This window comes from Marmota monax, unplaced genomic scaffold (assembly GCF_021218885.2).
Source record: "Marmota monax isolate L192 unplaced genomic scaffold, Marmota_monax_Labrador192_F-V1.1 WCK01_AAM20220418_F8-fsc00069, whole genome shotgun sequence".
Lineage (NCBI taxonomy): Eukaryota > Metazoa > Chordata > Mammalia > Rodentia > Sciuridae > Marmota > Marmota monax.
The window spans coordinates 6,309,219-6,324,586 of NW_026695243.1; the positions used below are offsets into that span (position 1 = coordinate 6,309,219).

Consider the following 15,368-nt stretch of genomic DNA (forward strand, 5'->3'; position numbering starts at 1 on the left):
TCATGTATAACTAATTGGAATAAATTAATTATTTTTTAAAAAATTCAATGATTGACTTTTTCAAATATAGGGGCTAGAAACTAGCCTGCCAGCACAAATAGCCCTATAAATCTCCAATATCTTAATGACATTGTCTTTGAAGGATGGAGTTTAACCTTTATGTGAGATATCCATGTGTCTATGAGCCCTAATCAGTAACTGTTATTTTCAAGCAGGATTTGACTTGATCAGTATTGACACAACCAGTAAAAGTTGTATTACACAATCAGTAATAGTTCCCACTCTCATTTGATCCTTAGAAAAATTTTAAGAGATAAGGATGGCATTTTTTTTTGTACTTGTAGATGGACAACATGCCTTTATTTTATTATTTTTTTTAAATGCAGTGCTAAGGATCTAACTCAGTACCTCACACATGCTAAGCAAGCACTCTGCCACTGAGCTACAACCCTAGCCTTTTTTTAAAGAAGTCAAAAAGGGGGACCCAGTGATTTAAGAGGCTGAAGTAGAAGAATTTTAAGTTTGAGGCCAGCCTTGACAACTTAGCAAGACCTTGTCCAAAAATAAAAAGTAAAATAAATAAAAAGTGCTGGAGATGTAGCTCAGTGGTAGAGTGCCTCTGGGTTCAATCCCCAATATCACAAAAAATATATATATAAAGAAAAGGGAGGCCTGGGATGTGGCTCAAGTGGTAGCGCGCTCACCTAGCATACGTGAGGCACTGGGTTCAATTCTCAGCACCACATAAAAATAAAATGGAGATATTGTGTCCACCTAAATATTAAATATTAAAAAATAAATATTAAAAAAATAAAATATAAAACAAAAACAAAGAAAAGGGAAATAAAGTTAAATAACAGGCAGCATCACACATCTGGATAATACCTATACCAGAATAACCCAGGTTATTCTGTCCTGTTCACTGAATCACATAAATTACTAGGACTCTATTATGATGCCACAAGTGAACAATGTGCTTTTAAGCTGACATGTGATTTTGATTCCAAGTTGTAGGAGGTCAGAAATTAACAATTTATGCCAGAGAGTTGTCAAATATTTAATCTATAAATTGAGGCATGATGGCATGGCACTCATTCAAAGCAAAGAGGCAACACAGGAAAGAGTAAGCTAACATGACCTTGTCAAGTACCGTAAGAAGTCAACAGAGACATTATGTCTGGGGTTAAACTAAAAGATGAAGAAAATAATAGAAAAGATTTTCATAGATGTATCAAAGCCTACATGAGAGAAGAAAGCAGAAAAAGTATTCAAAGCACCGTCAGTTTCAAATTAGATGTAAGAATAAATTAATCTACTAAAATCATAAGCCAAAGCAAATCCAGTCTATAAGTTATCAATTACCAAAAAATAAAAAAATAACTAGAAGAGGGACTTAAAACCATTTCCTGTGAGATATTACTAAAGGAATTTTGAGATATTACCCTGAAACATGTCCTTAAAAGCATGATCTGGACCATAATCATGAGAAACACCTAAAAAACTGCTTATTTTAAAATGAAGATTCTTAAATCCCCAACTTCAAAAACAACCCAAAATTTCCAAGGGTACAGCTCTGAGCTCTGCATGCTTTAACAAGTACCCCAGATGATTCCTTAGTACACTGTCCTAAAGGCACTGTCTTAGAAGGATGGAAAGTCAACTAACATGGACAAATAAAACAAAATTATGTAGGAAAAAACTCAGACACATTCAGACTAGTAAGGCCTTATCACCAGCCTTCTAAGAATCTTGTAAGATTAGGCTTATGAGTATCACTCCTTCTGGGAGATTAGACAAATATGGAAAAGTCCTTCACTCAGTTCAAATCTTGACCATCGTTACCAGCTCAAGGAAAAGCCTAAGGAAGTGTTGCAAACTAAAGAATACTAAAGAGATACAGTAACTAAACGCCATGTGTGATCCTGGATGGGGAGCAGAGAGCAGGGATAAAGCTAAAAAGGACATCATTGACATAAGAAACACCATCTGAACATAGACTGTAACTGAATAAATTACATCCACATGAAATTCCCTTGTTTTTATAATTACAATTACAAAAGAAAAGAGCCTTGAGAGAGAAGATGGGAGGGGATGGGAGGGGAGGGGAGGGGAGGGGAGGGGGATAGTAGGGGATAGGAAAGGCAGCAAAATACAACAGACACTAGTATGGCAATATGTAAATCAATGGATGGGTAACTGATGTGATTCTGCAATCTGTATATGTGGTAAAAATGGGAGTTCATAACCCACTTGAATCAAATGTATGAAATATGATATGTCAAGAGCTTTGTAATGTTTAGAACAATTAATAAAAAAAAAGAAAAAGAAAAGAGCCTTGCTTTGGGGAAAGATATGCATAATTAGTGAAAAGAGGACATGTCTCCAGTTTACTTTTTTTTTTTTTTTTTTAAGAGTACTGGAGATTTGGGGCTGGGGTTTTGGCTCAGTGGTAGAGCACTTGCCTAGCACGTGTGAGGCACTGGGTTTGATCCTCAATACCACATAAAAATAAATAAATAAAATAAAGGTATTTTTTAAAAGATTTTTTTAAAAAGTATTGTCTCTCTCTACAACTTAAAAAAAAAAAACAAAAACAGAGTACTGGAGATTAAACTGAAGGGCGTTCTACCACTGAGCTACATCTTCAGCCTTTTTTTGTTGGTCTCAAATTTGTGATCCACCTGCCTCAGCTTCCTAAATCTCTGGGACTATAGGTGTGCACCACACCTGTCTTCCAGTTTATTCTCAAATGATTGAGAAAATTAATAATATGTGCATATAGATATGTATACACAAAGACAAAATAAAGCAAATAGGGAAAATTAAACAATTGTAAATTTGAATAAAAATATATCAAAGTTCCTCATGCTATTTTTATCGTATACTATACCTTTGAGATTATATCAAAATCAAGTTGCCAAAACCAAGTTAGTTCCCATCTTCTCATGTTACAAACTAAATAACCTCGTATTGCTGGGGATATAGCTAAGTTGGTAGAGTGCTTGCCTAACATGTGCAAGGCCCTGGGTTCAATCCCTAACACCACAAAAAGAAAAAAATAATAAGAACTTGGTATTTCCCAAAAGTTTCTTTATGTCTGGGGTTAAACTAAAAGATGAAGAAAATAATAGAAAAGATTTTCATAGATGTATCAAAGCCTACATGAGAGAAGAAAGCAGAAAAAGTAGTTCCAAAAGATAGTCCACATGAAAAGTGAATTCTATAAGCAAATAAAATCAGGACAAGCTGCTACCTGTGACATTTCCCTCCCAAAGGATCACATTGCACAAGAGCATATTAAAGATCTGGAGATGTCCTGAAATCCTGAAATAAGAAGACTGTTCCAGGAACTAGGTTGTAGCTCAGTGGTAGAGTGCTTGCCTAGCCAAGTAAGTATGAAGCACTGGGTTCAATTCACAGAACCATAAATAAATAAATAAATAAATAAATAAATAAATAAATAAATAAATAAATAAATATCTCATCAACACCTTAAAAAAGAAAGAAATTTAATTTTTAAAAAAAGAAGACTGTTCCACCCAGCACTTTCTGAGCTATTGATGACTTAATTTTTTTTTTTTTTTAACTTTATGATACTAACATCAGCAACACTAGTACTGCAGAAAACAGGAAAAACAAACGAGCTTGAAGTAGCAATTGTAAAGCCGGTGAAGCCTGGACTGCTGGCCTTGGAAAGTCAATTATGGACAAAAGACAGGTTTTCTCTCTGCTAATTGGCCTCTCTGAAAACTAAGGCTGCAATCCTGACCTTGTACTCTACCCAGTTGGACGAACCAGTCCAAACTATGGCATTGTTCAATACAAAAGTAACCACAATAAGGACACCAGAAATATATCCCTCCTTCAAAAGTATATTACAGGTTATTATGTTTATCACAAATTATTAATTCCATCTACTAGTTTATAAATCTCACTCCCAAACAGACTAAACTCTTTGATTAACAAGATTACTTACTTCATTGTTATATCCCCAATACACAGTGCTTGAGTCACTCAACTATAAATCACCAATAAATATGTTGATTATACTGATTTAATCAATGAATAATTACCTCAGATCCAAGATATGATTTGCCTTGTATTAACTCAGGTGCTGCATAAGCAAGGCTCCCACAACATGTCTGTAGATGGTAATCCTTGTTACCCTGTCAATAAGATAAAAATGAAACACTTAGGGCTGGGATTGTGGCTCAGTGGCAGAGCACTCACCTAGAAGTACTGGGTTCCATCCTCAGCACCACATAAAAACAAATAAATAAAATAAAGGCATTGTATTCATCTACAACTAAAAAATATTTTTTTTAAGTGAAACACTTACTAATTACAGCCCTAAACAGTATTAAATCTTGCTGGGCACAGTGACATATGCCTATAATCCCAGCAATTTGGGAGACTGAGACAGGATCACAAATTCAAAGCCAGCCTCAGCAACTTGACAAGACCCTAAGCAATTTAGTGAGACCCTGTCTCAAAATGAAAAATTAAAAGGGCTGGGAATGTGGCTCAGTAGTTAAGTGCCCCTGGATGCAGTCCCAATGCCAAAAAAAAAGTAGAGTATTGAACCTTGATAAACACTCTTTGAACACAAAAAGAAGTTAAATGAAGAATTTTCCCAAATAAGGAAAAGACTTCTATAGCCAATCTGATATTCTTTGCATATATGTCTATATGCACATGTGTTCTCTGCTTCTCTGGATTTCCTATACCACTACCACCTGACACAAATGAAATATTTTTCTCCTTCACTCAGTCAAGTCAGGTTCATACTTCCCTAGATATTCATGTGCACAATAATCAGCCTAGCATACATCCGAGCCCCTGTGTCTTCCCACCCTTAAATACTCAAAAAGAAATGATCATGTCTTTACCAGCCCCTATCTCCAATATTAAATCCTTACAAATTCAGAGAGCTTCTTTCTCCTTAGAGGAAAGAAAGCAAAATTGTATGTAGCACAGGGCCTTGACGACCTATTTCTAGATTCAGTTATAAGAGAATCACCAACTTAGCTTCCCAGATCTGTTGAGAAATTTGCTCATGCTCCTCTCCTCCACAGAAATATCAAGACAACGAAAATGAAGTTACTGCCCAACTCCTATAGTCTTACAGCTGGCAAAGGACTTGTGAAACTGAGATCTCATTTATAAATGAAATATGCCCAGAAATGAGTTCTTCACAGAAGATGGAGGCAATTCTCTCCCAGGCCACCCCCGCTTTCTTAGATGGCTCTATGCGGGTCAAATCTGTGGCAGCCATAAAAAAAAGGGTAATGAAGTCTGTCACAAACATTTCCCACTGCCTGCTGTGGACATCATGACTCAAACAAGCTTATCTGTTCAAAGTATAATCTTTATATGTCTAGAAAAAAATAATACCTTCTAGCATTTGCTTCCCAAACACAAGGTTCCACTGATAGTCATTGAAGAGCCAAGGGAGGGAAGAGGATCAGAAAGAATCAAACATTCCACTGAAGGGGCAAAATCTGCTTCCCTTTGCACCTAGCTAATTCTGACTGGGACAGGAAATAATCATGGGACTACAAAGGGCCAAGACAAGTCTGCAATTTTGACATTCTTAATGAGTGTAGACAGCTCATTTTAGAGACTGTAACTACCATCATTAGAGAACTCAAGAAGAAACCTCCAACAGGCAGCCACACAGGAGATCTGCTGCAGAAAGCAAACCTGGGAAGTTCAAAGTCACCTCAAAGAGAAGTTATGCTGAAGAATACCAGTGCTTAACTATGGAATGCAAATTAGAGAAATACCTAATGGTATATAGAAGTTCATCTGGACATTTTCCTTCTTCTTTCCTAAGGAAAGGGGATTTTCACGAAATATAACTAATTCTTAGTTACATAATCATTTGAATAACAAATAGGTTTATAACAAATTCTCAACTCCTAGCCCTATGAACAAAGGCATCATCTAGTGGCAATACACTCAAACTGCAAGCACATGATCTATTTAGCATTCATGCTAATGACTTCATGTGGCCTTGGTGCTACAAATTCTCTCACAGCTTACCCATGGGGTCTTCAACAGGACCAACACTAGACCTAGACCAGTGGCTGTCAATCCTGGCTACCTATTTTAGAATCATCTAAAGGATTTATACAAATTACTGATGCTTGGAATTAAATTTAACATTCTTTTTGGGTTTTTTTGGTACCGGGAATTGAACTCCCGGGACACTCAACCACTGAGCCACACCCCCAGTCCTATTTTGTATTTTATTTAATTTTTTAATGACTTTATTTATTTATTTATTTATTTTTATGTGGTCTGAGGATGGAACCAAGGGCCTTGCACTTGCAAGGCAAGTGCTCTACTGCTGAGCCATAAACCCAGCCCCATTTTGTATTTTATTTAGAGACAGGGTCTCATTGAGTTGCTTAGTGCCTCATTAAATAGCTGAGGCTGGCTTTGAGCTTGCAATGCTCCTGTATCAGCCTCCTGAGCTGCTGAGATTACAAACATGCGCCACCACGACTGGCAAATTTAACATTCTTCACAATGGAGGCAATTAAGCTCAATGAAGACCAAGTGGAAGTCAGAGCACAATAACACATTAAGGGGTGCATTTACAAGGAAATAAATGCATTTTTATTTCTGCACTTACCTTGGGTTTTGCACAGAGACCAAAGTCAATCAGCTTTAATTTATGATTTTCATCAAACAATAAATTTTCCTAGGAAAACAAAGATATTTTGATAACTATATTCTTTTTTTGTTTTTTGTACCCAGGATCGAACTCAGGGGCACTCGGCCACTGAGTCACATCCCCAGCCCTATTTTGTATTTCATTTAGAGACAGGGTCTCATTGAATTGCTAAGCACCTCGCCACTGCTGAGGCTGGCTTTGAACTCATGATCCTCCTGCTTCAGCTTCCCAAGCATCTAGGATTACAGGCATGCGCCACCATGCTCAGCAATAATTATATTCTTATTTCCTTATATTACATCCCACCTCTAGCCATTTCTTAAAATGATTTAAGGTTATTAATGTTGAAAATCCTGGGTACAATAAGATGAAAAATCACTGGAAAGTAGTGAAATAATAAGATATAAAAGGAGAAAGATAAGGAATGTTGATAAGTATACCACTTCACCACAGGACACACCAGCATAAACCATTTCTCACTGGTACTCTGAGGGCCAACTAAAAGCAAACACAATTTGTGCCAAAGGAAAGTTTAAACCTAAAGAGTAATTTTCAAATTGAAAAGTTGGGTATAAAAAGATAAAAAAGGATAACAAAACTGCCATATCTTCTCAGACCAATTCTAAGTCCCTGAACCTTTAAATCCATATTTACTATCACCCACTAGCCTGCAGACTGAAAAAGAATATTCACATTTTTATTCCGCAATCCTTAAAAAGTCAAGTCTGTAGAAGGTTTAAGCAAGGGGATCCCAAGTTTGAGGCAAGCATCCACAACTTAGCCAGACCCAGTCTTAAAATTAAAAAAAATAAATTAAAAAAAGGCTAGGGATATAGCTCACTGGTAGTGAGCCCCAAGTTCAATCCCCAGTACAGTCCAAAAAAAAAAAAAAGGAGTCTGTTGATTCCATTGAACTCCTGAGGAGATGGATTTAAATTAAAGGAGCACAGTGTTAGAAAAACAGCCAAACGGAAACCCTCTATGACTCTTTTTTGTTAGAAATAAAATACTGATTACAAGGACTTTTACAATGACATATAAATGACAGATAGAAAAAATGCTATCTATCCAAACAGTCTACCATAATTCAAAAGGAGGAAAAAAGAAATGGGATAGATTCTGACTGGAACAAAAGAAAAAGAAGTAGGGCTAGGATTGTGGCTCAGGGGCAGAGCACTCGCCTAGTGCATGCGAGGCCCTGGGTTTGATCCTCAACACCACATAGAAATAAATAAATAAAACAAAGGTATTGGGTACAACTACAACTAAAAAATAAATATTAAAAAATAATAATAATAAAGAAAAAGAAGCAAAGCTTAGATAGATTCTTAAACAGAACATCTAGAAGCCCGAAAACACCAGTTAGATAATGCTGAACTCTCAGATAAATATGAAAGTATGTCACAGTCACTTACTGGTTTGAGGTCCCTGTGAGCATAACCCTGGCTGTGCACATAAGCAACTGCAGACACTATCTGACGGAAAACCACTCTGGTCTCCTCCTCTGACAGGCGATCCTGGGAAATTATGTAGTCAAACAGCTCTCCTCCTGGGCAGTACTTCAACAGCAAGAGAGTCAAATAGATATTGTTATAGCTTACAGAAATAACTTCAGAGGAATATTAAAAAAATTACGTTGAAGTCAGATATTAATTCAAATTTAAAGGCAAGGGAGATGAGTGAGCATATTCAAAAATACACTCTAAGGATCAAACAAGTCAATAATTATTCCAGGAATGAGAACAATAACTCTTTTCTTGAACAGTTTTATTAACAGTAAACAAAAGTAGAACTAACTACACTGTGGTTTTAAAAGGTTCACTCAGGGTTTTATATTTTTATAGCAAAGAATTACAACCCATTCTCATCTTAATATGCTTCCATTTACTACAGTTACCTTTTTTTCTTTCTTTCTTTCTTTTTGGTACTGGGGATTAAACTCAGGAGAACTTTACCACTGAGCCACATCCCCAGCCCTTCTTATTTTTTATTTTGAGACATGGCCTCTCCAAGTTGCATAGGGATTCACAAAGTTGCTAATGCTAGCTGTGAACTTAAAATCCTCCTGCCTCAGCTTCCTAAGTCACTGGGATAACAGGTATGCACCACCATGCCCAATAGTTATCTAAGAATTTTTTTAAAGCAGCAATAATTATTTCTCCAGTAATTATTGTTGGTTGCTGTCCAAAGACTAGTGATTTTCCATCTGCATTAGAAAGACTCGGGTTGCACAGAGGAACCTCAGTGTTTGCGGGGAGAAGAGGTTCCAGAGCTCAAAGCTCTAGGCTTTCCATCCTTTCTCTAGAGCAGCAATACTTTTTGTAAACTCGGTTTCCAATTAAAATTTTATTTCATTTTGGGAAAAAAAAATTTATATTGGCAATGTCAATTAAAATTATAAATGCATATAGCCTTTGACCTCACAGTTCCTCAAAGAATTGTTCCTACAAATATACTTAAACTGACAATGATGCATATTAAACATCATTCACTGAAACAACAACTGTTTATAAAAGCAGAAAACTGGAAACAAACTGTCTTAGCCCATCCATGGTATTATACCTTACACTGGATAACTTATAAAGAACAGAAATTTATTGCTTACAGTTCTGGAGGCTAGGAAGTCAAAGACCAAAGTGCCAGATGATTTTATGTATGATGAAGACTTGTTACTCATAGATGGCACTAGCTATGTGTCCTCACATGGCAGAAGGGAATAAGCAGGTTGCCTGAAGTTTCTTTTATAGGAGAACTAATTGAGTTCTCACCCCTCCTCCTTATGGCCCTACCTCTTAATACTATCACACTGGAGATTACATTCCAGTATAGAATTTGGTGGGGACACTGACATTCATACCATAGCAACAACCAAATGCTCGCACTATATAAATTATGTCACAGTTATAAAATGAAATTCGTGGCAATAATTTAAAAAGAAGAAATGAAATTCACAGCAACAATTTAAAAAAGGAGAGAGAGCTCTTTACAAACTAATATGGGACAATATCAGGTATTATTAAAAAAGCAAAGTGCAAAAGAGTATAACATATTGATATGGTGACTTGCAAAAGCATTATGCTGAGCAAAATAAACAACACACAAGAGTACAGACTATATGATTCATTCACATTAAGTTCTAGAGGAGGTAAAAATAATCTATGGTGAAAGAAATCAGTGGTTACTGGGAAAGGCAGAGCAGGTACTGCTATAAAAATTTACTTTGAAAAGGTTGGAGAAAACTTTCCAGAATGATGGAGATGTTTTATAACTTGAGTCAGGTGATAAGTACATAAGTATATACAGTATACCTAATTGTGCATTTTACAGTATGCAAATTATGCCTCAATAGTAATTTTTTAAAACTCTATCCAATAAGATTTATATGAAGAAAACAAACTATTTCATATTTTTCCATAAAAAATAATAAAGAGAAAAAGCATCCAAAATTTTAAATTTTTTTTAAAAATACAAAAATAACAACAAAGAGAAAAAAACATTTAAAATCTCCATGAATGTACATAGATAATTGGTAAGCTAAAATGCTAAGTGGGCCCAGCCTGGTGGCCACATCTATAATCCCAGTTACTCATGAAGCTGAGGCAGAAGGAACACAGCATGTTAAAGGTCAGTCTTAACAAGACCTCTCAAAATAAAATTTTCATAAAGAACAGAGGATGTAGCTCAGTGGTAGAGTGCCTGGGTTCAGTTCTCAGTACTATAAAAAATAAATAAATAAAATGTTAAGTGGGGAAAAACACAAGGTACAAAGTACTATAGTTTGTGATCATAGGCTATACATACATAGACACACACAAACATACACATACATATGTAAAATATTTCTAGGTATCCATAAGAAACAAGAAAAATAGTGAATGACACAGAGGAAAAGGAATTGGATAAATGGGATACAGGGTAGAGAGGATTTTATTTTTAACATATATTCTCTTGTACCTTTTAAATTTTGTCCAAGGTTCATGAATATTTTGAGTTTTCATTTATTTTTTTTAGGAATTTCAGCCAGGTATGGTGGCATGCACTGTAATCCCAGCTACTCAGGAGATTGAGAAAGGATTGTTTGAATACAGGAGTTCAAGTCGAGTACAGCCTGGGCAACATAGGAAGACCCTGCCTCCAAAGAAAAAGATTTTAAAATCACTATAGCAGACCATATGGGTAGATCTATAGTAAAATAAAAATAGCTCTAGGTCCAAAACTTTCAACACAAATTTTAAAATGTATTTAAAACAGCGTTAATCTGTAAAAACAGTGTGTAGCTACACATTCTTTGGCTAAAACTAAGAGATGAATGACACAAGTTCTCAAAACTATGTTTAATGCCACAAAGGGCAGTTTAAAACTTGAAAGAGTTTAGTTTGCATAACACATAGACTGGAAACTCTATATGCTGTGAATTAAACTGCCCCCCCCCCACAAAAAAAGATATGCTCAAGCCCTAATGTGGGACCTATGAATGCGACCTCATTTGTAAAGTTATTTGTAAAAATAACCCAATTAAGAAGAAGTCATACTAAATTAGAGTGGGCCTTAATCCAATGACTTGGGTTCCTATGAGAGGGAAATTTGGAGACACAATGACACACAAAAGAGAAAAGACCATTTGAAAATGAAGGCAGAATGGAGTGGTTTGGTGTATCCATAAGCCACAGAACACCAAAAATTGCCAGGAAACACCAGGAATCAGGAAAGAACCTCCAGAAAAAAACAATCTTGCCCATGTCTTGATTTGGGAGGAACTCAATCCTCCAGAACCCTAAGACAAATTTTTACTATCTTAGGCCACCAGGTTTGTAGATATTTATTAGACCTAGGAAATCAATATACCATATAGAACTGAAATGGATCCTTCCCTTTGGGACCAAATTCTAGCTTATTTTATCCAATAATCTAAACCACCTCATTAGGGGTATATTAGAGAGAGTACATATACCATAAATTTGTTATATATGCCTACTTTAATTATCTAAATTACTAGAGACAGAACTCAAACAGGCAAACCACTTAACATTTATTTTAATCTTTTAGGTGAAACATAATTTTCTCTCAACTATTGATAAAGTGACCAAAAGTTTTAGGTCTCTGGAACATACTACTAACCTCAAGAACTATGAATATTTTGTTGGCTGTTTCCAACACATGATAGAGTTGACATATATGCTGATGTCTCAAATTCTTCAAGGCATCAATCTCTGTTTTGACCCGGGGCAAATCACTCTGTGACAAAACATCATTTCAAATGAGCAATAATTTAATAGGAAATGTTCCTAGTATCTACACCAGCAGCTTCAATACTATACAGAAAAACTATCAAAAGCCCTAAAACAAACTGCTCAAAAACAGAAAAGGTCAGGCATGGTGGCATATACCTCTAATCCCAATGACATGGGAGGCTGAAACAGGAGGTTTGCAAGCTCAAGACCAGCCTCAGCAACTTAGTGAGGCTCTAAGCAACTTAACGAGACCCTCTCTAAAACAAAAAAATAAAAAAGGCTGGGGATGTGGCTCAACAGTGAGCCCCTGGGTTAAATACCCAGTACCAACAACAACAACAACAAAATGCCAATCAAGAGCCACACTCAGTGGTGCAGGCCTAAAATCCCAGGAACTTGGGAGGCTGAGGCAGGAAGATTGCAAGTTTGAGGCCAGCCTCAGTCATTTAGCAAGATCCTATCTCAAAATGGGATGGAGTTGTTGCACATGTAGGTTCGATCCAAAAAAAAAAAAAGTTGGTTAGGGAGAAAGATAAGCCAAGCTGAAATGTTTGAAAAGACAGAAACCTAGAAATCCCATGAAATAACAAGTAAAACCTTATTATAAAAATGGTCTCAAGTGCCAGGCGTGGTGCACACACCTGTAATCCCAGCGGTTTGGGAGGCTGAAGCAGGAGGATTATAAGGTCAAAGCCAGCCTCAGCAATGGTGAGGCACTAAACAACACAACCCTGTCTCTAAATAAAATACAAAATAGGGTTGGGGATGTGCCTCAGTGGTCAAGTGCCTCTGAATTCAATCCCCAGTACCCGCCCCCCAAAAAATGGACTCAAGCTAATCATCAAGGGCTCAAGATTCAATTATCTAGAATTATGTAACCAGACAACAGGTCTTGATCAAGAATCAATTACAAGTGCTTGCTTCAGCAGCACATATACTAAAATTGGTACAGAGAAAATTAGCATGGCCCATGCACAAGGATGACACGCTAATTCATGAAGCTTTCCATATTAAAAAAAAAAATCAATTGCAAGCAGGGCACAATGGTGCATGCTTGTAATCCCAGCAGTTTGGGAGGCTGAGTCAGGAGGAGTGCAAGTTCAAAGCAAGCTTCAGCAACTTAGTGAGGCCCTTAGCAACTAGACAAGACCCTGTCTCTAAATAAAATATGAAAAAGGGCTGGGGATGTGGCTCAGGGGTTAAGCGCCCCTGGGTTCAATCCCTTGTACGAGAGAGAGAGAGAGAGAGAGAGAGAGAGAGAGAGAGAGAGAGAGAGAGGGGGGGGGGGAAACTAAAATCTAAATTGCTCGAGAGAATAAATTAAATTTGTAATCAATGTTTAAAAGCCCAAGAAAAATGAGTTTTAATGTTCTTTTATTAGATTAATGAATATAGTATTGAGAACTAAAAAAAAACAAAGATTGAAGACTGAATTATTGTTCAATAGATTATTAAAAATAAATTATCTGGAACATTACTCAGCATTAAAATAAAATGGCATCTGCAGGTAAATAGATGAAATTGGAGAATATAATGCTAAGTGAAGCAAGCCAATCCCAAAAAATAAAAGGCCAAATGTTTTCTTTGATATGAGGATGCTAACCCATAATGGCGATTGGAGGAGGAGCATGAGAGGAATGGAGGAACTTTAGATGGGGCAAAGGAGAGGAAGGAGAAAGGATGGGATAAGAGGATAGGAATGGTAATGGAATGAGTTAGACATCACTACCCTAAGTACATGTATAAGACACGAATGGTATGAAAATACTTTGTGTACAATCAGTGTCTTGAAAAATTGTACTCTATATGTGTAATATGAAATAAATTGTATTCTGCCATTATGTATAACAAATCAGAATTTAAAAAAAGAAAAACAATAATTGTCAGATTTTTTAACATATATCTTGAAGAGAATTCAAAGAATTAAATCACATTTCTACATCAAAACTCCTTAGTTTCCTGTGACTTATTTATGTATGTTAATCATGGCTTATATCCTTAATAATAAAAAATAAGGTAATGATTAATGAATGCTAAATCCTGTCTCATTCCAACAATAAGAAAACATTTAAAAAATATTTTTATGTTTCATAATTAAGAGCATGTTACAGCTGGGCAAACAGGGTATATGCCTATAGGCTGAGGCAGAAGAGTTACAAGTTCAAGGCCAGCCTGGGCAACTTAGTGAGACCCTGTCTCAAAATAAAATCTAAAAAGGACTGGGGACATAGCTCAGTGCTTGCTTAGTACATGCAAGGCTTAAAATGTTTATACTGTTTACTAAAGTGTAAACTATGAATAATTATAATACTAACTCAATCCAAAAGAAAAAGTCATTTTTCTTTAACTTTTTTTTTTTTTTTTTGGGGGGGGGGGAGTACCAGGATGGAACCCAGGGCCTTGCATCTGGTAGGCAAGACTGTACCACTAAGATACATACCTAACCCTTTTTACTCTATTTTGAGACAGGGTCTCACTAAGTTGCCCAGGCTGGCCTTCAACTTGTGGTCTTCCTGCCTTAGACTCCTAAACTGCTAAGATTATAGGCATGCAACACCATGCCCAGCTAGTCTGAAATTAGAAATTTCTTTTCTAATACTTAAAAGATTTTAGTCAGAGAAAAAACTTAATTTTCAAAATTGATCCTCAAAAAAAAGAAACAGCCAGCATCTTGGGAGGCTAAGGCCACAAGGATTCCAAGTTTGAAGCCAGCCTGCACAACTTAGCCAGACCTTGTCTCAAAATAAATAATAAAGAGGTCTGGGAATATAGCTCAGTGGTGGAGCACCCCTGGTTCAATCCCCAATAGTATGAAGGAAGGAAGGAAGGAAGGGAGGGAGGGAGGAAGGGAGGGAGGGCAAACCACAGGTATATACTTAGAGACTAGTTAGAGTTCACTAACTCTCAGGAGAAGACTAGAAACAAAAATTAAGTCCAGAAACAAACCACATGAAGGATGGTAGAGGGAATTAGAAAATGAAGACTCCTAACAACTTCAAACACTAGAAAGGCATAGAACGCACAAAAAGGACCATCAATAGAAACAGGTTTTACTTCAATATAAAAATAATAATAATTTTATATATATTATAGCCAAAACCACAAATTGAATGGTCTATTTTAGTAGGTAATGAACAACTCAAACCTGGAAGCATTCTCAGAAAGGAAAAAAATACTGATTAAAAAAAGGATTCATTAGATAACTTCTAAAGTCACTTTGAATAAAAAGCTGGGATCTAAGACTTATCTATCTACTTATCTATACTACAAAATATATCAACGTGAGTGAGAGTATTGTGAAAGGGTAAAAATGGGAGATATTAATACTCAGAAACTCCTCCAAGACTATGAAACAGTGCTGTGGATATAGTTCAGTTGGTAGAGTGTTTGCCTCAAATGCACAAGGACCTGGGTTTAATCCCTAGTGCCACCAAAAAAAAAAAAAAAAAAAAAGA

At 36.2% G+C, this 15,368-nt stretch overlaps 1 protein-coding gene and 1 non-coding gene across 3 annotated transcripts in view; one reads left to right on the top strand and one right to left on the bottom strand.

Moving 5' to 3' along the window:
* Melk (maternal embryonic leucine zipper kinase) overlaps window positions 1–15,368 on the bottom strand; it is an 81,740-nt gene that overhangs the window by 57,966 nt on the left and 8,406 nt on the right. Inside the window, exons 4-7 of one of the 2 annotated variants that reach the window (XM_046457340.1) lie at window positions 11,801–11,917; window positions 8,098–8,241; window positions 6,641–6,709; window positions 4,074–4,166 (exon numbers count right to left, since the gene is read on the bottom strand). In XM_046457340.1, the coding sequence (XP_046313296.1) occupies window positions 4,074–4,166; window positions 6,641–6,709; window positions 8,098–8,241; window positions 11,801–11,917 (423 nt within the window). The remainder of the gene's footprint in view (window positions 1–4,073; window positions 4,167–6,640; window positions 6,710–8,097; window positions 8,242–11,800; window positions 11,918–15,368) is intronic. The other variant, XM_058578096.1, reaches the window with a different exon arrangement.
* Window positions 12,827–12,928, top strand: LOC124101471 (U6 spliceosomal RNA). The gene has a single exon (XR_006854621.1). It is a non-coding gene; the product is annotated as a U6 spliceosomal RNA (small nuclear RNA).